General features: G+C 40.0%; 13 protein-coding genes across 13 annotated transcripts; 5 read left to right on the top strand and 8 right to left on the bottom strand.

The window, feature by feature from the left end:
• Positions 1-306: 306 nt before the first annotated feature.
• On the bottom strand, positions 307-2367 carry KL928_001449 (uncharacterized protein; the record flags this gene model as incomplete). The annotated part of the gene is made up of 1 exon (XM_043201815.1): positions 307-2367. The coding sequence occupies one exon, from the start codon at positions 2365-2367 to the stop codon at positions 307-309; it is 2061 nt and encodes a 686-aa protein (XP_043060726.1).
• Positions 2368-2716: 349 nt separating this feature from the next.
• Positions 2717-4183, top strand: KL928_001448 (uncharacterized protein; the record flags this gene model as incomplete). Its single annotated transcript, XM_043201814.1, has 1 exon — positions 2717-4183. One exon carries the CDS (start codon positions 2717-2719, stop codon positions 4181-4183), a length of 1467 nt encoding a protein of 488 aa, XP_043060725.1.
• Positions 4184-4749: 566 nt separating this feature from the next.
• On the top strand, positions 4750-5574 carry KL928_001447 (uncharacterized protein; the record flags this gene model as incomplete). The annotated part of the gene is made up of 1 exon (XM_043201813.1): positions 4750-5574. The coding sequence occupies one exon, from the start codon at positions 4750-4752 to the stop codon at positions 5572-5574; it is 825 nt and encodes a 274-aa protein (XP_043060724.1).
• A 140-nt stretch (positions 5575-5714) lies between these two features.
• KL928_001446 (uncharacterized protein) lies at positions 5715-6656 on the top strand (the record flags this gene model as incomplete). Its single annotated transcript, XM_043201812.1, has 1 exon — positions 5715-6656. The coding sequence occupies one exon, from the start codon at positions 5715-5717 to the stop codon at positions 6654-6656; it is 942 nt and encodes a 313-aa protein (XP_043060723.1).
• A 75-nt stretch (positions 6657-6731) lies between these two features.
• KL928_001445 (uncharacterized protein) lies at positions 6732-7400 on the bottom strand (the record flags this gene model as incomplete). Its single annotated transcript, XM_043201811.1, has 1 exon — positions 6732-7400. One exon carries the CDS (start codon positions 7398-7400, stop codon positions 6732-6734), a length of 669 nt encoding a protein of 222 aa, XP_043060722.1.
• Positions 7401-7740: 340 nt separating this feature from the next.
• KL928_001444 (uncharacterized protein) lies at positions 7741-8961 on the bottom strand (the record flags this gene model as incomplete). Its single annotated transcript, XM_043201810.1, has 1 exon — positions 7741-8961. The coding sequence occupies one exon, from the start codon at positions 8959-8961 to the stop codon at positions 7741-7743; it is 1221 nt and encodes a 406-aa protein (XP_043060721.1).
• A 247-nt stretch (positions 8962-9208) lies between these two features.
• Positions 9209-10240, bottom strand: KL928_001443 (uncharacterized protein; the record flags this gene model as incomplete). The annotated part of the gene is made up of 1 exon (XM_043201809.1): positions 9209-10240. One exon carries the CDS (start codon positions 10238-10240, stop codon positions 9209-9211), a length of 1032 nt encoding a protein of 343 aa, XP_043060720.1.
• Positions 10241-10378: 138 nt separating this feature from the next.
• On the bottom strand, positions 10379-11881 carry KL928_001442 (uncharacterized protein; the record flags this gene model as incomplete). Its single annotated transcript, XM_043201808.1, has 1 exon — positions 10379-11881. The coding sequence occupies one exon, from the start codon at positions 11879-11881 to the stop codon at positions 10379-10381; it is 1503 nt and encodes a 500-aa protein (XP_043060719.1).
• Positions 11882-12056: 175 nt separating this feature from the next.
• KL928_001441 (uncharacterized protein) lies at positions 12057-13157 on the bottom strand (the record flags this gene model as incomplete). The annotated part of the gene is made up of 1 exon (XM_043201807.1): positions 12057-13157. The coding sequence occupies one exon, from the start codon at positions 13155-13157 to the stop codon at positions 12057-12059; it is 1101 nt and encodes a 366-aa protein (XP_043060718.1).
• A 589-nt stretch (positions 13158-13746) lies between these two features.
• Positions 13747-14676, bottom strand: KL928_001440 (uncharacterized protein; the record flags this gene model as incomplete). The annotated part of the gene is made up of 1 exon (XM_043201806.1): positions 13747-14676. The coding sequence occupies one exon, from the start codon at positions 14674-14676 to the stop codon at positions 13747-13749; it is 930 nt and encodes a 309-aa protein (XP_043060717.1).
• Positions 14677-16311: 1635 nt separating this feature from the next.
• KL928_001439 (uncharacterized protein) lies at positions 16312-18666 on the top strand (the record flags this gene model as incomplete). Its single annotated transcript, XM_043201804.1, has 1 exon — positions 16312-18666. One exon carries the CDS (start codon positions 16312-16314, stop codon positions 18664-18666), a length of 2355 nt encoding a protein of 784 aa, XP_043060716.1.
• A 27-nt stretch (positions 18667-18693) lies between these two features.
• Positions 18694-19275, bottom strand: KL928_001438 (uncharacterized protein; the record flags this gene model as incomplete). The annotated part of the gene is made up of 1 exon (XM_043201803.1): positions 18694-19275. The coding sequence occupies one exon, from the start codon at positions 19273-19275 to the stop codon at positions 18694-18696; it is 582 nt and encodes a 193-aa protein (XP_043060715.1).
• A 4741-nt stretch (positions 19276-24016) lies between these two features.
• On the top strand, positions 24017-24943 carry KL928_001437 (uncharacterized protein; the record flags this gene model as incomplete). The annotated part of the gene is made up of 1 exon (XM_043201802.1): positions 24017-24801. A coding segment is annotated over one exon (785 nt), but the record flags the coding sequence as incomplete, so codon positions are not given.

Raw genomic sequence — 24943 nt, 5'->3', positions numbered from 1 at the left:
GCTCTTGTTTCAGCAGCACTTAAAATTTGGATTGAGACAGCTGATTTTGTTCACCGTGTCTAAAGTCACCGGAACGCTAGTTGATTCGTTATTTTGGTGCTTTTTGCCAATTGAGTCTGTTGACCTCAGACCCTTAAATTGTCTTTGAGTGTGCGCAAGGTGAAAAGCTAGCCAAACACTTACCTGGAACCAAATCAATCATTTGTACAGATTTGCTCAGCAGCAACGATGTCAATTCTCTGTTGAGACCTATCAATAACTTCTGTTCACCTTTCTCATTGAGCATGTACACTGAGGGCCGCACTTTCAACTGTTCAATTTACAAATATCAACAGCTCCCGTCAAGCTGTTTGGTGACCCATAACCATAGAATGGACGTCCCACTGCAATATATAGCTCTTGTTGAAACTCGAAAACCTCTAGTGACCTCCCAAATCCCGAATACCCTTCCCCAAGAGCACCTTGGTATATAATACCGCCAAACCCAGTGTTTTCTTCACCTAGCAAAATTTCTTGCTGGATTTTCAAGTTCGCATTAGCGTCCAAGATCTTTTCCACATTTAGTTTGTAAATAGCACCAGCGCCGTCGAGATAACCTTCGGCAACTATGTATACCTCATTTCCTTGTGCCAGGGCATTGACGCCAAAAAACAATTGATGTCCTTTCTCAGGTCTGATCTTTGCTACCAATTCCAGCCTTTGAAGATCCAGGTATAGGTATGCTGCTCCACACAGCAGACAGTTGTCAACGGTTTCGGAGTTGGCAAAAACCATGATCCATGTTATTTTGTTCCAGCTTCCAGTGATGATTTTATGAAATCCGTACAGTCCAGTAGATTGAGAAGATGTGCTTCTGATAGCTCCGTCATGTAAGTCGGAATTCGTGCCATATAGGAACTCTCCTGATTTATTGAATATAGCAAGCAATCCGCTTCCTGCTGAGCCAATGAACAATTTGTCTTGTGAAAATGCAACTGAGGTTGCGAACTCATCATATCCAGAATCTCGCTGCAACTGGTGAGGAATGGTGAGACAGTTGATCTCCATTTCATCATCGTTTATAAGTAGTGGAACACCGTATGATCCCGAAGCAGAGCCGATGTATTCTTCAATCAACTTTACAAAATGAGCTCCACTCAGTATTTTCACTATACCCCTTTGAACGGCGTCCAAAGTGTCATAGTGACAAGATCCCACTATAAGATCATCAATTCCATCTTCATTCACATCGGTTACCACAAGTGTCAGTCCCATTAGTTTGGGGCCTCCACTGCCTAACCGTGTTTTGGCCTTCTCATCAAGAATTACAGCCACAAGTCTCGACTCCAAAAATACATTTAGATGGGATAGTCCTGGTTCCGAAATGACTAGAAATGAGTGGTGTGGTGTATTCCATATTGCCATTCCATGCCCGAACCTTGGAGCAAATGATAGCTCTTCGGTTTCCTTGTATAGCTTCGTGCTTATAACATGCCCTTCCCCTGCGAACAATTCTTTTAGCGGCAAGACGTATACATAGCCTTGTCCTTCATCGTACTCTGCTCCAATAAGTAGTTGAGCGCATCCGTAAGCTGTCACATGAAACAACAAGCTGGTACCAAATTTGGAATTCACATTGTTACTCCAGATACGCAAAGCGCCTTCGCTTTTACGTCGCATGCCTATTTGCCGGTCATTTGATTTTCTTCCATAGCTCTTTGAGAGGAAACCATCATTGAGACCTGATTGAAAGATAGGACAAATATGCCAGGGATCGTTCAGCAATATGCCGTCAAATAGTCCCGTAAGGCCCTCCAAGCAACAGCTGATGGTATAAACTATATCATTCAGGCCTCCAAAGTAATAGTCATCCAGAACTTCATTGAGAAGGGGAGATCTATATCGTACCGCTGGAGTGAAAGATTTAAATGTTCCCAATTCACCCTGTAATGCTGCGTATCCTCTCATCATGCAAAACTCAATTTCGTTTTGAGAAACTTCAAACCCCAACTTCCCGTACGTTTCGACCAGCCCTTTTGTGGGAATATCCCAAGGAGTGGAATAGTATTCCAGAAGACTGATTCTTTGATTGGGTTGAAGGTTCTCAAATTGGTGCGATAGCACGAGAAAATCTGCTCCAGTATCTAGAAATGAGTGCGCTTGGCTCACGTTTCCATTGAAATCGATATGTGCCAAATATTGGAGCAGCCCTTGAGATTTATGCAGTGAATGCCAATTGATGTCTGCTATTTGATGTGTGAATACACCATAAATAAATGCTTTTAGTTTTAATTTGGTATCTGGTTCCGCCGTTTGTTCATATGTCAATACAAGTTTTTGTAAGAATGGAGGCCAATGGGCTTCTTCACCAGCATCCGAATGCCCCATGCAGTCGTAGAAGGAGTCTGGATGAAAGGCTCCCGCTAGGAGAGACCCTGTCAAATCTTGTATGTCTTCTGGTAGCAACGAATGAACTCTCGATAATATGTTCATATGTACCGCCACGCCAGCACAGCTTACAAACGGTATGAAGAACCATATAAATGATGGCATCTTCACGGTCTTGAATTGAATCTATACTAAATAATTCGACCCGACTATCGACTCTTATCAAGACTGATATTTTTCCGATTGCTAAATTATCGTGCAGGGTCTGAGTCCACTCAACTTCAACACAGCTGTTGAGATCACGGCTGCGTGTTGTACAATTGAGGTCTTGCAACGAACAAACCAGGGTATGTCCACTGCAATATCCAAATGGCTGATCTCTGTCTGTGGGACAACCAGTCTGATATCGTTGATGATATCAGCCCTGGCTATTTATTTGCAATCAAGTAACTACAGAAAACCCTTTGAGCAGCGACTCATAGTGAGAATACTGCTTATTGTTCCATTATTCGCAGTCACCTGCTTTGTGACTTTGCTCAACCCGAAAATTGGGGGTATTATTGAACCGATAAGAGAAATCTACGAAGCGCTGGTTATTTATACATTCTACAAGCTCCTTGTGTACATGCTTGGGGGTGAACGAAAGATCATACAAGACTCATTTGGGAAGCCAAAAACTAGCCACCCATTTCCCGCTAACATCATTTTTTCGCCAATTGATTTTTCCAACCCTTCACACTTTTTACTCGTCAAGCGATGTATCCTACAGTATGTGTGGGTCAAACCACTTTTATATCTAGTGATCATCATTGGAATTCTAACCGGAATATACGATAGCTCAGACATCTCATGGGGGAGCTTGTACACTTGGACGGGACTAGCTTATAATGTGAGCGTCACTATTTCATTATACTATCTTGCTATGTTCTGGAAATGCTTATATTCTGAGCTAAAAAAGTTCAGTCCATGGGGTAAATTTATGTGTGTGAAGTTGATTATTTTCGCTTCGTACTGGCAAGGATTAATGCTTGATGTAATGAGCTGGGCCGGATTGCTGTCCCCTAGGAAATTAACAAACGTGGCCTGTTTGACGGGGAGCCAAATTCAGAATGCACTGTTATGTTGTGAAATGATTTTTTTTGCATTATTGCATTGGAATTCTTTTCCCTACACTGACTTCACTCACGAAAAATATGGTGATGCAGCCCGGGTGACTACTTTCCATGCCTTCAAAGATTGGATTCTTCTTGGGGATCTTGCTTACGACCTCAAAATGACAACACTGTACGGCGACACGTATAACTTTCGCAATTTCGATTCTATCAACGACAATCGAATCTACCCAAATTCGGCAAGTTTCAATCAGCGTATCTACGATGGACTACGATATTCTTCTGATGGCCGTAAATATTGGCTCCCAGACCAGCGTAAAAATCAACGAAATCATCGATCAGGATCATCTGGCTCATCTTCAAATTCAGTGAATGGATTACATACCACCATCGACGAAAACACTTCTCTTCTTGGACCTCATAGGGTCTCTTACTTAGATACCGTTTCTGAAGAGCTACAAATTGATTCAATTGACAGCAACACAGACACCAAGTACCTCTCGCCAGATTACGCAAAAGATGAAACCCTCTATCATTTCGTCCGGACAAAAAAATATGTTACTGAGAAAATCCTAAATTATCCCGTGACGTACGAGTACAAACTAGTTGACAGCTCTAAAAAAATGACGAAACTGAAGAGCCAGCTAGAGCAACACCGGAACTCTAATAGTCATTTGTTGAGGACTATTGACGAAAGTCAATAAGGTGATGACTCGAAATCACTCCCGCGATCAAAAGAAGATCTATGATTTTTAAATTCTTATCGTAACATAATCACAACCTTATCTATAATATGAAGTCATAGAATAAAAGAACTGACAAAAATTTTCAAGGCTTAGACTACTGCCAAATACGTTGAATATGCACCTTAGCAGTACTTTGGGATCTAGAACTGTAATTTATTTTTGAATACATAATAGTTAATTGTGTTTACTGCGAATGGTGTCAGGAACCACACTAAAAGTCGGACATCAGCTGATAAATTGACAGAACCTTTTTTTGGCGGCACTGCTACACTTTCCCCACCTAATTGCTGCTGTTGATGACACAAAATTCCTATTGTAAGATTTCACCCGCATTTTGTCCTGATGGGTAGTGAACGACCATTTCCTGTGATTTGGGATATATTGCCACAATGTTGACATATAATAGAACATATCGTGCTCTCAATACTTTTTGTAATCTTGACTGACATCTTTATCAACTTCTTGGCACTTTGGATTTTTTCTAATTGATTAGTCACAAAGCCTATCCTGTTCATATCTACAAAATGGATCATATAGACCAGTCCCCTGGCGCACAAACCTCACCGCGCATAACAAGCTCGCAACTAAATAAACCTATTACAGCGGATCGTCATATCTTACCCAATAGGCTGCCATCAACATCAGATTCACCATTCGCTGAACCACAAGTTAGCAACAGTGCCAACGTTGCCCCTTTCTCAGCAACTCAGACTACCATAAGTCCAAAGTCGACAAATGCTTCTTCGCTCAACAAGTTTGAAAATGCGCCTCATTCCTCATTATCATCTACTTGTTCCTCCTCGAGATCAAGAAGATCTTCAGTGGGCAATGCACCATTGAGTCCGGAGAATCTTATAGACGTCATGGAGAAGGAACAGGAAGGAATAGTTTTGAAATTAATGAAGGAGATACAAAATTTGAAAGAAGAAAATAAACAGTTAAAGCAACAACTGGCGAAGTTCATGCCTGGATCAGCCACAGGTTCCAATTCATCTGCTTCAAACTCCTCATCCGTAAGTAGATCGTCAAGTCAGCGACGTTCAACGATCGGAGGATCAGTAGCCAGCTCCAAAAGATTACCCAGTATCTCCACCACCGCACTAGGAATTAGCAGTTTCTACGAATCTCAGCCTTTTGATCAGCCAGATTTTCGAACAAGCAAAACACGTAAAAAAGGGGGAAATTCACCCACATTTGCAAACTACTCTCTCAATTCTGTCGGAAGGAGAGACAGTTTCACTTCCGATAAGGTTATGGAGGATATCTCACCCTTGTGTATCCCGGGTACATCAACAAGAGACGACAACAACAACAAAATGGACCAGAGCGCGTTAACTCAAGCAAGATGAATATATATTGGTGCATGTGGTTCATGGCGCTTAAATCAATCAAAGACAATTTGGAACTTTGTTTTGAGTATTAAGTTACATCGTCTTCTTTCAGTCTGACCTTCAAATAACGAGAGCCAACCCAAGTATCAAGCTGAGCCATGAGATTCAATTCCATTCCAATTTCCCTCGCCCTCTGCATCTTCAAGGGAGGATTTACTTTAGCGGCTCCTGCCGAACTTCAGTCCCAAGCAACTACAACTCACCATTTTACTGAGTTATCATCCGTCAACATCTCTATGTTGGCCACAACTCCAATGCCAAAATGGCTTTCTGATTTCACTGGACTCAACGAGTGGCCGGGAGCAGACCCACCTTACATTCCGCTGGACTTCATTGATTTAAAAGCGATCCCGAACTTTCCCCCTCGACCAGCGGGTACATGTCCTCCAGATCGTTCCAGTTGCTCGTTTGATTGCTTCAAATGCATTTCCTTCGATGATGCTTATACGTGTCCCGTCCTTTCTCAGACTTTCGACGATGGTCCTTCAGCTTCAACACCGAAACTACTAGAGGGTCTGGATCACAAGACCACATTTTTTACTGTTGGAATGAATGTAGTTCGGTATCCGGAAATTTACAATCAGATCAAACAAAATGGGCATTTGCTTGGCTGCCACACATGGTCTCATAAGTTCTTGCCAGGATTAACAAACGAGCAGATTGTCGCTCAACTAGAATGGTCCATTTGGGCGATGAATGCGACTGGCGGCCATTTGCCAAAATGGTATAGACCTCCGTACGGTGGTGTTGATGATAGAGTTAGACAAATTGCTAGAGCTTTTGGAATGCAAGCTGTTCTCTGGGACTATGACACTTTTGATTGGAGGATGGAGACTTCACCACCTTCCAAAACAGCCAGTCAGATTTTCAACGATGTGAATCAATGGAAGAGTTCTGGGTTAACTGGCCTTATTTTAGAACATGATGCTTATGCGTCTACAGTTGATGCCGGAATTGAGGTGAGCAAAATTCTAGGCAATAATCAAATGACAGTTGCCGAATGTGTTGATAGTATTGATTACATCAAAACTTTTGACTAAGCAAATATAGGTTAATGCATTTATTTAGGATGAGTCGTTAAACCCCCTCAAGTCATCAATGAAGATGTGACCAGACTAGTGGTTTTTCCAAGTGAGGTTGAATCTCCCATCTGGCACAACATAATTATCTAATTTTTCAATAACTTCCTCGGGTGTACTTGCAACCGCCACAATATTGCTATTATTCTTGGAGATGAATCCCGCTTCAACAGCTTTGCTCAAAAATTTGATAAAGTCGTCGTAGAAGCCATCCACATTAAACAAAACCACAGGTTTTTGATGAATTCCCAATTGAGACCATGTGGTAACTTCCATAATTTCTTCCAAAGTGCCAAACCCTCCGGGCATGGCAACAAAGCCGCCGTCTGCTTCCATTCCCATCATTCTTTTTCTTGTGTGCATGTCCGACACAATCGTAGTTCTACCGTAACTATCATCTAATGGGGTTTCTCCTTTGTGATTGTCCACATCGGATTGAATCTTTTTGTTAATCTCATCAACAGAGCCAGTTCGTTCTTTGGAGACCAAAGCATCGGGAATGATTCCATGAACATAACCACCTTTTGATGCGACAGATTTGGCAATCAGTCCCATCAGTCCCGTAGTTCCACCGCCATAAACCAGCCCATAATCCTTTGCCGCAAGCAAGTTTCCTAGCTCCGTTGCCGCTTGAGAATAGGACGCTTCTTTTCCAAATGATGAACCGCAAAACACACAAATTGTCTTTCTGGGATTGACCGTCATTTTTTCTTTTGTACTCAATGGTTCAATAGAACGGACGAAAATATGCTTCTTATATAATAAATCAAATCAGAATTGAAGGTTCCTAAAAGGGAAAGTTTCTTTTATTTTCACCGGGGGACAAGAAATTCACGTCAGGCGCCATGAATTCGCGCGCCTAAAATTATGACTGAGGTTAGAATCAATAGAAGCTGGGCCGGAAATTTTTCGGTCCTTCCTGGATGGGTTAATGTTATCGTGATAATTATTCCGGGCTATTTTTTTTTTACCGGTATAAATACTAATCAGGAAAGCTATAAAGATAAGATAAGTATTCTAATATCCATTTTATCTCAAACAAGCATCAAGCCAACGCCGAATCTCGCACGAATCTATCAACGATTAATTCAAAGGCGGCAGCAAATGTGACCCCTAAAACCATCTCCCAGTTTCCATTGGGAGTTGAAAAGTAATCTGTTTTATCGTAAATAGTAATCCAGCCCAGTTTGTAATCGTTCGGTGAATCATCTTGAGGATGTCTTTGAAGAAGACCATCTCTAGCAAAGTAAAAAGTTCGTTCGCTCAATGATTCTTCATCATCAAAGCTTATGGCCTCCAAATTTTCGCTAAGCTCTTCACGAGCTGAGTGAAACGAATCTCCTTTCGAAAATACTTTTTTCGTAATTTTTGCTTTAATATCCCTTTCGCAGGGTCTGAAAAGTCCTATGATTGAATCATGCCAATATGGTCCACCTAACTTATCATCAATGTAATAAATTGAACCTTCCTTTGATAACTTAACTCCATCAATTTTGTTCTTGAACAAAATGGTGCTCTTTTTTTCTTTAAGCGAGCAAACACGAAGATTCTTGAGGCGATAGCAAGTATCCATCACCATTCCATTTTGTGAGAGCGAGTTGGCCTTGTTGAAAAATGTGGCCGCGATTTTCTGTTGCTTCGAACTGTACGAATGCCGTCCTTCATCATCCACAAACTCGCAACCAGTTCCCATAACCTCAAGATCTCCTCCCCTGATATGCGATTGTTTCAAGATTGTGAAAACCTGGGATGGGTCAAAGTTTGTGTCGCTCGACTCTGGTTTTAAGATTGGATACCTTTGTTTTCTGAACACCAACTGAAACCCATTGTTTGAAGCCGAAACATAATTGTTGTCTGAAGAATTTTTGAGTACAAGCTCAACATAATAGCCAGGTGCGCCTCTAACAAATTTGTGTCGATTATCAGGGTTCGTTGTAAGATAGAATTCAAACTGACTGATTTGCAGAACGTGATACTTCCAGAACTTTTGAGCATGAGAGGAGGGTGAACCATGCTCTTCGTGGCTTTCGAGAAAGTTAACAGCATTGGGAGAGAATCCCCGAGCGGATGATTGTCGTAACTTCAATGTCTCGAGGGAATTTTTCAATACGGTTCCTGCACCAGATCCCGAAATTCGTTGCGAATATGGACTATCTGTTGGAAATCTTCGCGTCAAATGAGACTTTTGAGGCTGTCCCTCAGAGTCGTTATTTAGCCTATTCCTAGTAGATGAAAAGTATGTTTGTTTATCGTTGTCCTCGTACATTGGTACACCTAAATGAATACTCCTCCTATCGCTATCCCCAGTATTGACAAGGTTTGAAAATTTCAAGTGGACAACACCAATGATCAAATTCTGCCAAAATAATAAATACTGTAATTTACGCAACAATTCTCATGATATCGGTAAACATGCAAAGCCAAATGAGACTACTTACGCTCAAAAGCTAACTGCACTTTCGTGTTTGACAATCATGATTGATTTACACTAACCAGATTGTACACATAGAATTTCATTCATCATCACTCTCAACCCTTTCTTGTCCACTAATGTGTCCGATGTGAGCATCCGCATCCTTTTCGAAAACATACAAGCGAGCATTTCTCTCATGTGCAGTTTTCGTTGTATTCTTCATACTATTTGTTCTTCTATGATGATAACCATCAAAGGCTTCCCACGCAAACCGCCCTGATCTTTCAACTTTATAGTTGATTGATTCTCTTGCTAAACGCTTGACTTGCCAGGAGTCATACGGCTCACCTTCAAATAACGCCAAAGCAATCCTTTTCTTGGATCTTTCTGATTGGATAGCTCGTACTTTACCAAGATCGGGTTCTCTCAATGCTACCCCGGTCTTTTCGTCGAGAAGTTTCTGTGTGGCTAGTTTTGATGCATCGAGAAGGTTGAAGAACTCGTGGCAACTTTTAAAAAAGGAGTGAATCAACTTTTGATGAAAGAGTATGTTCCTTGCGACATCCTTGATGCCTTTGCCTGTATGAGGGAAATTGAACATGATGAGGTCAATATGATTAGTTCCAAGCATCGTGATATTGCGATTAGCATGTTTTCTAACATTCGAGCTTAATTTAAAGGATCTGATTAATTGTGTTGCATCTATGTTGAAAACAACATGAACGCCACTATTCCTCAATGAGTCAATGATATCTCTTGCATGTGGATACTTTTTGTAAACATCATCCTCCGAATCTAGACTTGTCGCCCAAGTACAAGAAGGATTTACATAGTGAGCACGGACTATGCTTTGTGTAAACGAGAAGTCTCCCTCCCCAACCAGTAATAGATGGTCTGTCGGAGCAAATGGTATGAATGGTTTGTTCGTATATGTATGAATGGTAGCGTTGATGGTATGAGTGTTATTTTTATAATCATCCTTTATTGGAATTTTCCTTTTTGCTTCTGCACCTTCCCTGGAGAGCAAACCGTATTTTTTGTTCGCGTCTGAGTAATATCGCGTCAATGCAGATTTCAGCTTACCCTTTCTAGGTTTTGAAGATTTGTTTTGTTTAAGGGGGTGCTTAGCCATTCAAAAGTCTTTTCATTGAAGTTCTACACAAATTAAAACGTCGTTTTTTTTGTTTTTTTTCGCACTGCGTAATTTTGTAAAAGGAGGTGTAGTGGGCAGTCAATAAGCACATCCGTCATCAGTGCCTCAATTTCTTTCTTATGTTGGAAATACTTTTGTGATTTGTTCCCTTTTGAAAACCTCTCCTGTCAAAGGGTCCAAAATTTCATAGTTGTCCAACAGACCAGTAAACCTGTCCTTACTGAGAACTCCAAAAGAGTCGTTCAACTCTTTGGAAAGTTGAGCTGGCATGAGCTTCGATTGATCAAAGTTCTCCCCACTAATCTTGTAAGATTTGGAACTCAACTTATCATATTGGTATATATTACCATTAGGAAGCATCACTGGATTGTCATAAATATTTGATTTAACCTGATGAGAGAAGGGGATATCATGAGTGAGTTCATATAGATCGGGTGAGCATATCGGGCATTCATTATGTATCGCAACTCTTCCATCTTTGCTCCTCTGGTCGATCAAGTAATCGTCGAAGCTGATGTCACCTGTACGTGCTTGACTCAGGGTCGATGAGCGCATACAAGACCTTGTCTTAAGGGCAGTCGATCCCACACTTAGAAGCAAAAGCAGGTCTGGTTTTTGGCTTATTCCATATATGGAATTGAAGTTGAAAAGGAAAAAATCAGCTAGCTTGGACCATTTACTTTCTTCCAAAAGCTCTTTTAACGGTGAGACATTTCCTTCAATTTGGCTCACCAGATTCATACTCTGGTCGTAAAACGAAGAGGTCTTATCATGTTGACGATTGTGATGTAGTTGGTTAGGATCGTTTAAGTAAGTTCGGTTCCAGCAAAGTAATGCCGCACCTGAAGCAATTTTGTATAAGTTGTCGTCCACATTCGTGTCCAAGAAATCCACCAAATATTCGCTGGCAATCTCGAGAGCCTTGGTAAGCTCTCCTAGCTTGACGTTTTCAATAAAACTTTGAAAATAAGTTTCAAACTTTAAAGAAGAATTTGGATCGTTTTCCTCCTGGATTGACTTTAGATTCTTTTTGTTTTCTGTGCACCATTTGATCAAAATCTTCAGATTCTTGTGATACTTAATCTCCTTGTAAATTGCAAGACCTTGTAATATCACATCATAGTCAATCAAATTATCTAGCCCCAGTTTTTTAGCTAAGATAACACCCGAGTTGTATTCATCGGAATGTAGTGGGTCCATATAAGAGCTTTTGAGAAGGAAGTCGATCAGTAAAAGGTTTATTTCCTCTTTGTAGAGTGCTGCATATTTGGTAAGTGTTTCTTCGTCGGAGCGGTCTCTTCTGCGGCCATCGTATATCGTCTGAAATTGTTTTAGTTTTTGTACTCTCAGTTTCAGCTTTGTAATATATTTGTTATGCTCTTTGACCCTTCTCTCAATCTCTCCATTGAATATCTCTTGCTGTTGAATAGTCGAGTCGATAAGATTGAGTTTCTCCTGTTTATTTCGAGTGTTCTCAATCAGCTTTATCTGGGATATATAATAGCTTTTCTGTGATTCCACCAGTTTTTGTATGCTTTTGAAATTCTTTCTCAGCACCTCAGTTGGTGTTCGAAACTGAGATTGCTTTAATTGTAAATGAAAATCAACTGAATCAATCATCTTCCATACTTTTTGGCAAGAGATTCTATTCTATTTGATGCCCTTCAAATTAGTCCACGTTACGTAATAAATAGGGTCAGGCTGATAACGGATCCTATAAATATAGCGAGCTCAACTGTATATCTCTCTATACACGTAAATATAAATGTCAGCTTCTAGTTTTCTAATCATCTATTTAAGACTGGAGTTTTGATAGAATTGCCGCAGTAAATTCGGTAGTGGTAGCATTTCCCCCAATATCCGGCGTCACTGCTTTACCTTCAGCCAAAACGTCATAGGTTGCCTTAGCAATTTTATCCGCATAAGGATCTAATCCAAGATGTCTCAACATCATGGTTGCAGACAAGATCATACCGGTAGGATTGGCAACATTTTTATCCTTGATATCCAAACCAACATGTCTGCAGCCAGGCTCAAAAACGGCATGCTCTCTACCGAAGTTTGCTCCCGGCACTAATCCTGGTCCACCAATCAGGGCGGCACCAATGTTGGACAAAATGGATCCATACAAATTTGGCGTAACCATAACGTCAAATTGTTGAGGGTAAGAAACGGCTTGCATGGAAGCATTGTCAACAATCATGTCCTTGACCTCCACTCCTGGGTATTCTGCAAGACCAACTTCTTTTACAGTAGATCTGAATAGACCGTCACCTAACTTCATGATATTGGCCTTATGAATGGCAGTCACCAATTTCCTATCATTCTTGATAGCAAAATCAAATGCAAAGCGAGCAATTCTTTCAGTCTTGTATTTGGTCATGATTTTCAGAGATTCGACAACACCCGGAACTGACTGGTGTTCAAGGCCAGAATACTCACCTTCAGTGTTTTCTCTGACAAGAACAAAATCAATATCCTGAAGCTTAGATGGAACACCAGGAATGTTCTTTATCAGCACTAAAGAAGCAAAGATGTCAAGCTCTTTTCTCAATGCAACATTCAATGACTTTGCAAAAGGGGAGCTAGGTGTGTATGTAATACCCTTCAGTCCCACCTTGTTTCTCTTCAAAGACATAACAGCCTCGTCTATCTGAGAAGCAGAACCAGAGACTCCCGAAAGCTCCACTGTCTCCCAATCAATAGGAACATTCTCTGCAGCAAAAATTGTCTTCACCGAATCTGTGATTTCTTTACCAATTCCATCGCCGGGAATCAAGGTAACTATATACTTTCCGCCATACTTCTTTGGAAGAAAATTCTCGTTTAGTGTCGTAGCAAATCCTCGCTTGCCTGAGGCTTTGACTAAATGGCTTTTGACAAGTTGCGACAGCATGTTTGGTTCACAATTAGCAAAAAAATGTAGATATTAAATCTGAATTATATATTTTCAAATAGAGACCATTACGGAAAGGAATCTGCTGCCTGGTAATTTTTCAAACGCTCCAGCCAGCGCTGCCGGGCGCTCGTAAATTCTTAGGGGAGAACTTTGCAAGAAATCCGAACTCGAGTCCGAAATTTTGGTTCTCACACGAGGTGTTGACAACAGCCATCACCGAATACGGAGTTTACTAATGGTCATGTGACCTCTGGTCATGCGAGTCGTGAATGCGAATGAGTCCAAGGATCAAGAGAAAAGAATTTGATTTTTAGTCGACAAAGACATCATTAGCTCGTCAGACCTCTAGGTGTACATTCGTCATAAGTAGAGGGTCTTGCAGAGTATTTTGAAGTGTCCTAAAGGTTTCTTTAGCTATTTACAAACTCCTGGAGCAAGGCACGCGAGAACATTGGCAAGTCTCAAATTATAAGCCCAATGATTGACTGTGTGTGAACTTATACAAAATCAAAATCTGCGACTTTTCAAATATACTAAAGCCGCTATTTGAGCAGACTTAATGGAATGAGTAACGCACTTCAGTATCTCACCATTCTATGTTCATCTCACCAAATGGCTTGCTAGTCTGCAATTCGGCCACTAAACCTTTAGTAATTCCCCCATTCAGATATCTATTAAGTATTGTAGCCTTCTCATTTGTGCCTTTTCTTCGGTGGCCATCATCATAATTTTTTGCATTACTCAGCTTTTCGTGTTTAGACGCGACTGGACGCTTAGACGAGGAGGTTGCCTCCGTGTTTTGAGACTCTGGGATCAGATAGAAAAACAAAAATTCAAGCACTTTGACTTGTACTTCTTTCCATTCGTGGACCAAAGTTGAATCGTCGGACCTGTGTGTTAGTAGTTCACACAAATACTGAGGACCTCCCAATCGCTCAAATATTCTAAGATTTGGAACATTTCGAACAAGAGAACTCACAAGAACAGGAATAAGAGCTTCGATTACCTTGGGGCTATATTTTGGGCTGAGAAATTCCAGTAGAACACACATTTTGGATTCGTATGTCATTAGATTGCGAGATGAAGGATGAAGTAGAAAGCAACCTTGCAAGATTCTGAAAAGCACTCTTAGTGACTCATTTTCCTCGAAAGTACTAACAAACGGAATGATTTGAATGAGCTGTGACACCACGTTATACTGTATTTTGTCTTGTAAAATCAAGAATTCTCCGAATACCACATCGCCTACTTTCGGCAGTTTCCACCTCCTTTGATATTGGCTCTCTAAACCGCGTGTAAAACCACTCTCACATGATGTTGCCTTTCGCCCAATAATAGATGATGGACTATTGGTTCTTCTCACTGCGCTGGGCTCATGAGTCAATTCATCATATTTGAGAACGCAAAGCTTTGTTAATAGTTGGTCTAATTCGGATAATCCTAGCTTCACCTGTTCAGGGTCTCTCCTATTGCAATTTGTAAGTACACTTCCAAGGTACTCTTGGAATTCCGACATTTTATTTCGACTATTCAAATGCGATGAAATAGGTCATATTAAACTAATTGATCCAAATTCCTGATTAGATAATAATTGTCGAACTTGATTTTTAACGATTACCTAAAAATTATAATATATCAGATTGATAAGTCACAACGCTGATTGTGTGACAGCTATAGAATCATCAATGACTGTCCTGAAAGTACAATGATTACTTAGAGTGTAGGGGATTTGTTTTTGCTCTACTCAATACTGAAGCACGAGTGCCCCTTGTAAGAAAGGGCTTGGATATCGACATGCAACGCCTAAATCGTTGGAATTTTTGAGCAGAACAGTATCTGCATACGATATCAAATTTTAGCTAAATCAGCCAGCTTCACACAAGGCCGTGGTCCAACATATGACTGAATTCTAGCCTTATGCGTATGCTTGTTAAAGATGTTTCAACCTGATTGATAGGTTCACTACGTATATATACTTGGAACCATCAAGATTGAAACACAGTATTGCAGGCATGGTATATTAAGTAATGTTTTACCTCAAGCAGGATGTCTAGGTGAATTATTATGTAACGCTCTTCACGCACATGAGAACATTTCAATCATTGACAGCCGTTTTCGTGTCATTGACTTGTTGTGGCTTACATGTCCTCTATTTGTTTGCCTAAAATTCACAAATTAGCGGAAGTTTTTCAGTGCTTTGAATACAAGACTGAGTTGATGCACTCTGAATAGGTGGGCAGACAATTTCCCTTTTTGAGTCCTATAAATATAATTTCCGTGGTCAGGACAGAGACATATTTATCATTCTTTCAGACGTGAAACCAGAAAACGCGACTAGCCATTGTACTGTATCAGGATTTTAGAAAAACTAAAGGATACTACGATTGTCTCCCAGTTAAACTAATAATATTTCTTTTCCTTCAGATTATCTTAGGTACACTATTTAATTATAGTTCATATTTAATTTGTGTGAAATTTATCAACTTTCATGATTATAGATAATTAACGTGCGCCTCGATTTTGTCCAAACTTAGCAACAGGCGTTTAGTTTTGCATAGCGCCACGACAGTAGTACTTGCTTTCTTGGAGGCTGCTAATCAGATGGTTTCTTGTATTCGTGTCTGAATGTACATATACTTCATAGGTAAAGAAATGGGAATCTTTCTTCTTTATGAAACTCAGTATTAATTAATGAGTGGTTACGCTAGCTAGCAAGTTTAGAGTTTCTGTTTATGTTTAAATCTCGATAGACTGATACAATTTTGTTTACGTAAGTATTCATCGATTGGTTTTTGTCCTGCCGATTTAATCTTCTATCTGGCCACGCAAGACTCTTTTCGCCAGCTATTCTATCCCCCCAAATCACCCCAAGTCATACTTCAGATATCACTAGCAACTTGTTTTCTTTGTCTGGCTTTTGTTAACTCCTTTCAGACCATATTCTCAAAGAGTCCAAAAGAGTAAATCTTATCGAGAGTGAATACCAACACATTCAGGCTTTCGAGTGATCATCAGAAAGGAATTCGAATTCATGAGAACTGTGACCTGCTTTTACTCTTGAAATTGCCGTACAGTCTAATTGATGGTCGAAACCGATTTCAATTATATGCTTCTCTTCCTGGCGCATGATGAATCAATCAATACTTCACTGATGGGAAATAAAATCTTAATAGGCTGTTTTGTCGGTCTCCTTTCGTCTGCTTGTCAATCCGTTGGCCTCATTCTTCAGAGAAAATCGCATCTGGCCAATGAGTTCGCTGCTCGAAGTGGCCATCAACTGTCCCCATACAAAAGATCGTTGTGGCATCTAGGCTTTTTGTTATTCATCATCTCTAATGTTTTCGGTTCTACTATCCAGCTTTCTACTCTTCCACTGATTGTATTAAGTCCTCTTCAGTCAATAGGCTTGGTGTTTAATACCGTATTCAACACATTAATTTTACATGAGCAATTTACTCGAAAATCTCTTTATGGAACTATGTTGGTTGGTGTGGGAGCATTCTTGATCGCATTATGCGGCGGGGGTATTGGTGAACCAAAATATGATCTTGCAGACTTCATGGTGCTTTTGAGTCAAAAGGAATTTGTTGCTTGGATAAGTGTGGAATTTGGGGTAATTATTCTCATTCTTTGTTGGATAATCGTATCTTCATGTGAAACTTCCCGCGAATCAAGACAAGGCCAGGACAGTCGTTGTATACAAGTCTTTCATGGATTTGATGCGAAATTGAAGGAACTTCTCAGAAGTGTCCAGGAAAACGCGTCAAACACCAATTCATTTTTTCACTTTTCAACAATTATCTTCAAGGAAAAGATGCTTCGACTTCTTTTGTGGGCCCTTCACTGCAACTCTGCTGTCTACAATTCATTGTTTGTTTTCCCATTGGGGACTATAAAGTCAATCCAAGGTATATTATATGGAGTTACATCAGGTATACTTTCCGCTCAGTCTTTACTGCTCGCAAAATCTGCGATAGAGATAGCTCTTTTGACTCTCACTAATCGCAACTTTAGGCAGTTGAACAGTTCACTGGTCTACCTGCTAGTATTTGTTTTCCTAGTGCTTTGTTTGTCACAATTGTTCTTGCTCAACCAGGGACTGAAACTGATTAGCACTTCCATCTTATACCCGTTAGTATTTTGTGTTTACAACATCTCAAGCATATCTAATGGGCTGACATTCTACAGGCAATGGTCCCAATTTTTTGGAGCAGCTGGATTTTTCATTTTCTTGGGGACGGTTTTGGTTGTTTGTGGCGTCTTTGTTTTGAGTGAATCATCTAAGCACGCAGAGACTCGGTATTACAGCTCTTCCAGATCCAAATCTACCATAAGCTCGCCTTTATTTGATCCAGAATTTCAAGACTATCAAAGTATAGCTCAAATAACTCCCAAATCAAAAAACACTAGAAGGTTGTCTCTCAAGGAACGAGTTATGTCTTCCATGTTTTCTTTAACAGACCCTTCAGATCCAGAGAGTCCGTATTACGATCCATTGTGCGTTGGTACGTCACCATCTGGAGCCTCAAACAGATCTTTGCCAGCGGACTTGATAAAACCAATTATCAAAAAAACTGGCAAGAATATCAATAATGCTAGCCGAAAAGTCTCAGGTTTTTTAAAAAGGTCGATCGAGAGCATACAAACGACTCACGCCAGCTCACATCACCAATCACACAATCAAGATAAAAGCGCGATATCCTCCAACATATATGGAGAAAGTCCCCAAGTTCTTGATGCATGCTCAAAACAGACGGAATACGTGTCGTTTGATTCTCTGAGAGAGTTCAAAAACAGGAATGAGACGAGACTAGCATCTATATCTTTCAAGGACTGGCCTAAAACTATCCCTAAAGGTAATCAACAATTACCGGATTTTCAAGATTCTGCTTTTAAGTCTATGAGCTGCGTTCCAATCTCAAAGAATTTTCAGCTGACATCAAGTACGCCTATTGATTATCACGGATCTAGTTTGCGCTCCGATCAGTCTACCAGTCCTACAAAACAAAAGAGAAGGCAAAGATATGCAGAGAGATGGTTTTCAGGAAGCGAGGGGTCTCATAAAACCCTGCCCCACGGAGACCAGACTGAAGACACTTTTTTAAACGAACCAGGGTCTCCCAAACGTGTACCATCTTATTCTCTCAATTCAGATGATGACTACAATCCTCACAATGCATTCAACTTCTCACTAAATAACACAATCGATGAAATACATAATCAGCTCAAAGGTGACCAGGAAGAAGGGGCAACATATAGAAGTCCAAACTCAACTAAGTCTTTGCTCGACAGCATTGATCATGACGATAACAATCTGATATCAGACTTGAATCAAGCAAATCCGACATCCACTTCTGTCACAAATTTCAGTACATACTTAAGTGCACATAACGCTCACGACAAGTTCTTAAGCACGGACAATAAACTGCATAGCTCAGTGAAAAATTGGAAAAGAGTCTACTCTTACGAACAAAAACGGGTACAGGAAGAATTAACACAACCATAACTCTGCCTTCTTGCTACAGCATTGAACTTACGTCTCCTCATTGACAACGAAAGCCCCAGAGAGTGACAAGGCAGGCTCGCTGATGTTGTTGTGTTGGTAACTCAAAACTCCTACTCCCCCAGCATCTAAAATTAGCTGAGGATTTTGGTTGATTTCTCTTCCCAACCATCTAGCGGCAAAGCACCTCAGAATATGGCCATGGCCGACAACAAGCACATCACAAGCTTGACCTGCTTCTAAAGCCTTTTTATGCACTGCACGAATCCGATCTATCACGGCGTCCACCCTGCTTGTAACCTGCATATAGTCTTCTCCGTTCTCACAACCTTTAGACCAAATGTCCCAATCAGGTCCAAGACCTCGACTTTTCCTCAATTCAAGTATTTCGCTTGTCTTCAAACCTTCATAGTCACCGTAATCCCATTCCCTGATATCATTGTCGATATCAAATTGGATATGTGCTTTTTCATCCGAAGATAAAGACTCTAGCAAGAGATCGCGAGTATGTATTGCTCTTGTTCTGGGAGAGCTAATAACCAGTTTGAGGTCTTGAGTCTGAATGAGATTTGAAGGTTTATTCCCAACTAGCGTCACACCAGTTGCCTTCATCTGCTTGACGCCATAATTAGTTAGATCGAGATCTGTGGTTGAGGTATACTGTCCCGATTTGGACCAAGCAGTTTGGCTGTAATGTTAGGAACGTGAATTCTCAGGCACTCAACTTACCCATGACGAATGATAATACACCGAGGCACTTGAGCGTGAAGACCCATGATGAAAACAGTTTTGTGTTTAATGCGAGTCACTGTTGAAATGGCTAGATTTTTTTTTTATTCCAAACAAATGGCAGATAGGTTTCCGAGGAAGGTGTTTTTGAAACACCGAAAGCAACGGCACAATTGCAACAATTAAAGTATGATATTTTGTATGAATGATAAGACATATCGGAGTGGCTACAAGCTGATTACAGGTTTGAAGCTGCTCCTCATTTTTGCGAGGACGACTATTTTATGATTCAAACTAGTATCTCACCCACCAGTAATCTATGAGATCATCTGGCAGTTGTTCTAAAAGTTGATTATTAAAGATTGCATAAGCAAGTACATAAAAGCTCACGTAATCAAAATAGCTCCAGCAAGAGCTGATGGAATGGTTTGCAACAGTAAATTAAAACTCTGTCTGTTGCAGTTCAAGTTCGGTGCCGGCTCTCAAATACTACCAAGGTCTCACTTTCCGGCTTGATGACATGTGCACCATGCTTCGGGGCAGAATTGAATCAAATCCTATATAACGGAAACAGACTATGAGCTTAGAATCATGATAGGCTGACACGGGCTTCGTTTTATGATAAGTGATCCCTGGAATAAAATTAGAGGATTGAAGGCTTTCTACAAAAGCCAATCAGTCAGCCAGCTTTGAGCTCACAAGTGTAAATCCCAAAAATTTCCTGGAGCAGCAACAGTCAGAGATACACTACTTGGATGCTAATGAGTACGGTGCGTATAATTCAAAAAGAAAGTTTGGGCAGTCAAAGCATCAAATAAAACGCAAATCAAAAAGATCATGTTAGTTGCAGACTCTTAATTTTACATTTTGCCATAGACTTTGAATGATCCAGAATGCATGTTTCACCTTTGAAAGTGTGCCTTTTTTTGTGAAGTTGACTAACAAACCAAATGCACTGTTTGAGTTTACCCATGAGAACACTTTGTTTCTATCTGAGCGATTCTTGCATGGATCGGAAGCGCACACTTAAAACATTACAACATGTATGCTATCTTAGAAGTAAAAGTTAATTCCATTTCTTATGTATCCTCCAAAAATGATGTGATGTCGAGTTTTGTGTGACAGACTCGCTACTTAATAGATTAAAGAAGTAGCAATCAGAACGGACAAGCGAGGGATAGATCTCAACTAAGACAGATCGATATCTTTTTGGCACCACCACTTCAACCAAAAGAAGGCTAGCGGCTAGAATTTCATTTTGAGTTTATTTTGAGAGTGAACTAGCTGCTTTAATGAGATAGCCATCATATACATTTTGTTCCCGAAGTTACAGTGTTTGAGTTGGTAAATGTTAAAACAAGCGTTCTAGATCAAAGGCTCTATTTAATACAAGCCTACCGGTCACTAGGGGATTTCTGTCTCAAGAATCTATGATATATTATTGCATTGGAATTACTCCCTGAAAATCTTAGATCAATTGTCGAAATGTCCATAACTGATTGGTTGACTAGTGTGTTTGTTACTGTAAAGGTGACCATATGTTCGGGATTATTGAGATAGTTGGACCCCCAACAACATTCTACAAAACGGTTTCCTCAGATAATGAACGAATCATCACAAACAAAACATAGAAATCGATGGATTACCCAGCGCCGCATACCTCCAAAATTGGGACGGAATGCATCATTGCATTATCACAACGTGTAAGTTGGTGAATAAGCATACTTCCAAAGACATTCATTCAAGTAGGTACAAATTAGCTATTAATCTCTGTTTCATGAGTTTACTTCAGCAAATTGGTAGATTTCACCGATATACCCACTTTCCGAGATGCCTAGTTTTGACTGCTAGGTGTCTTGCTTACGCTGGATAGTTTTTCGAATTTTCTAGGTTTTTGGTTTTTCACTTTTGTCAAGAAGTGATCTTAGGTCTCAATCTCACGACACAAATCGATTTTGGTGCAAGTTCCGAGCCTGCAAAAAGCCAATCTGGTGAAACTAGATAGTGTGTTATGTGTCTACCTATCGATCACGAATGAATATTTATAACTCCCGACTGCGATTAGTCGTCAAGTAAGCCTAGGACTTTATCTTTCACTTTAGTCGAGGTCGACGGAGCGTGGAGTTGCAACATAAGACTTTGGACGTCAACAATGGTGATGGTCATGTCATGATGACTAGACGATATTGGCGTCGAGCGTTCCTCAACTTCTAAAGAGCTAACAATTGACTGTAGCTACAATCTAAACTGGAACAGTTACAGTTTCAATGAGCCTGTATTGACAACTGCTAGAGTTGATTCATTGGAAAACAAGCTGGCAACAGAGCCGGAACCAGCCATTAAGCTGTCAATCAATGTACGGATAAAAGGTTTTGAGCCTGCTTACGAATACAACAATCAGTGTCATGTTTGGGCAACTGATATATCATTTCTCCATTAAAACTTTAAGATTATCTTTGCTACCCACTCAATAGCTTGAGAATAGCACGTGGTCAAAAGAAAATACGATTCATGCTATAACATGCTATATGTTGACCGTACACCTTTCGAATCAAGATTCATTGAAAAACTTTCTTACCACAACAGGGACCCTCACCTTGTCCATTTTTTGAGGCAAGACCAGAGTAATGTGCCAGACTCTGGACATCAGATAACTGCGAAAACCCGAATTGCCCCCCCCTCAGACATGTCACTCGACACAACTTAATAAATATTGAATAGTATCAATTTTCAGCTGCTTTCCTACACATTCGTTTTTACTCCTAAGTACCCTTAATTACTGTAAATGAGTCTAGATTCTGTCAATCTCATTCTGTATTTTAGCGCAATCATCCAGTCATCCGTATCCAGGTCTGAAATTTATCCGGTTTGGAGCAAAATACAGCGTGCAATGTCGTTTCAATAAGCTCAAATTAGGTGGAAAATCTGAATCACGACTCAGTTAAGGCAACTGGAACCTAAAATTTGAACTGAGGTAAGCTAGAACAACCGTTTTGTCAATGTGTCTGGGCAGCGTGTTGGGGATCAACTTGAAGGTTGATCTAAGCCAACAAACAACATGCAAGGTGTTTCATAATCAAATGAGCACCTCCTAGTTTTATGCTATAGGTTTTCAACTCTGACTTGTAATTTTGACGCTGGAGGCTTGTTCCAGCAGATCATAGAGCTTCGGCCGCAAAATTTCGAGACTCAAGTGTAAGGTATAACTCATTTGTCTCAAGGCCGTACCGAGTTCATGGAAATGCTCAATTCCCTTTGAATACCGAAAGTAAGCTTATTTTTGTCAAATTAACTCATTCGAATATCATTCTACAATGAGTCAAGGTACAAAACATTTGAGTTTGAAATTCCGTAAAACAAAGTGATAACATAAACTCATATATTCATGATTGGTTTGCGTGAATCACCGGAGGCTTCACTTAATGAGGTTGCTTTTACGTTTGACACAATGAAGTAGCTAGCATTTTTTGTTGAAGCTTTGTTTTGATAAGTCTAATGTCTACAGTCATTGCTCTTCCTTCAATACTATGAATATGTATCAGATAGTTAATATCTTTGGTATACCTTAGTCTCTCACTTATAAGTGGGATATGACACACCCTTATATATTATTTGGTTAGTCTCATATGTGATCCAGATTCGTATCATCTGGATCTGATGCACATACTATGCATGTGCTAAGACCCAGAGACCTTCATATCAGGATAAGCCGCAGAGCCATGATATAATCTATGACTATCTTATCTCAACAAGATCGTGCTGGAGTATGTCTAATAGCTATATCTAGCGTTAATATAATTTGCAACGCAGAAATTACTTTACTGGTATTTTGGCGTGGCTAGATAAAAGGAAATGATAAGGTCATCCAGATATATCAGGTGCACATCATAGATTGATTAAGATGAAGAGTTAACACAATTGACGTACCACGTGGAGATACCAATGTTCACAATATAAGAATTTATACGCAGCAGAAAGTCATAATTCTAAAGAGCATGGAAATAATAATCATTTGCATTTAGCTATTGAGAACATCTTGTTCTTGTTGAGATATGATAGTCATAGATTATATCATGGCTCTGCAGCTTATCCTGATATGAAGGTTTGTTGGTCTTGTTGAGATATGCATATGAGACTAACCAAATATTATATAAGGGTGTGTCATATCCCACTTATAAGTGAGGGACTAAGGTATACCAAAGATATTAACTATCTGATACATATTCACACTATTGAAGGAAGAGCAATGACTGTAGATATTACAATTATCAAAAGAAAATTTCAACAGGTTATGAGCCCTGCGATCGCTTTTTGGGCGACCAACTCATTTAACGATGATGATAAGCTTATGTCAGCGGCAAATTTTATGCATTGGAAAACAAAATTCACAAATACTTTAAATTCATTTAAACCATCATTTGTTGACTATATTCAAACTGGTAGTTTACCTTTTTCCCTCGAACAGTGTGGAGGTAACGAACAAGCTATTGAAATTCAAGCTGCTTATGACCAACTCCTGTTATTCTGGGTACACACCTCAGTGTCACAACCAGTAAAGAATCTGATTAGTCAGGATCAAACTGGTTATCAAAAATATCACCTTCTGATCAAATATTATGGCCAAATGTCCTTTAGACAGTTGTACAAAGAATACTGTTCTATCAACTCGTCAAATGGACAAGGGCCTATGGAATGGGGAGCAAAATGTGTCAATCTACTTCAATGGAATCAAGATCCAGCAGTATGGTTAATCTTCTCCAAACTTAGTTCACTGCAGAATGAGAAACTAGAACAAAATCTTTTTCTTGACTGCGGAAATGAACTAACTATTCAAGGAGCTGTCACGGCAATGCAATTATGTGAACACGAAACCAAGTCCGGATTCATGGCTACTAAACGTTCTACCAGAACGACGAAAAAGAAGAAGAAAGTTATCTGTGCAAGATGTCAGAAAACTGGCCACAAATCTCCAGACTGTAGAGCACCAACTCCAGTTTCAAAAGGGAATCTGGCTCAAACAGAATCTGATAGTGACGATTCGACTTCCTTTACTGCAGTTTACTACGGAAATCTTTCTCACGAAGAGGAAACAGCTTCAAGTACAACTCATGTTACTAACATATCTCAATCACCTGAGACTGAAATCTATTGGATTGTCAGTGGTGCATCTGAACATATTTCGAACAACAGAGATCACTTCACAGACTTTCGTCCAACCAGTGGATATATTTCTGGAATAGCATCTGGTGTTATGGTGAATGGGAAAGGAACTGTTGTCTTATCTAAAGGACACAAGACAGTGACACTAAAAGATGTTCTATATGCTCCACAATGTCCATCCAACCTGATTGCTATTAACAAAGCTGTGCTTGCTGGTAAGGAGATTAAAATTAGTAACAAGAAATTATGGTGTGATAAAGATTTATTAGGAACTTATCATCATCAGAACAAACTGTTCAAATCTACATACCAAGTGAAGTCTTCATCTCCTTATTCTAAGGCATATAAAGCCTCAGTATCAGATCCTCATATTGTAATGGGACATCCATCG

This window comes from Ogataea angusta, assembly GCF_019207475.1.
Source record: "Ogataea angusta isolate 61-244 chromosome Unknown 61-244_NODE_3_length_881311_cov_93.026150, whole genome shotgun sequence".
NCBI lineage: Eukaryota > Fungi > Ascomycota > Pichiomycetes > Pichiales > Pichiaceae > Ogataea > Ogataea angusta.
The sequence above is the reverse complement of the archived record's forward strand: the minus strand, read 5'-3'. Positions and strand labels throughout refer to the sequence as shown.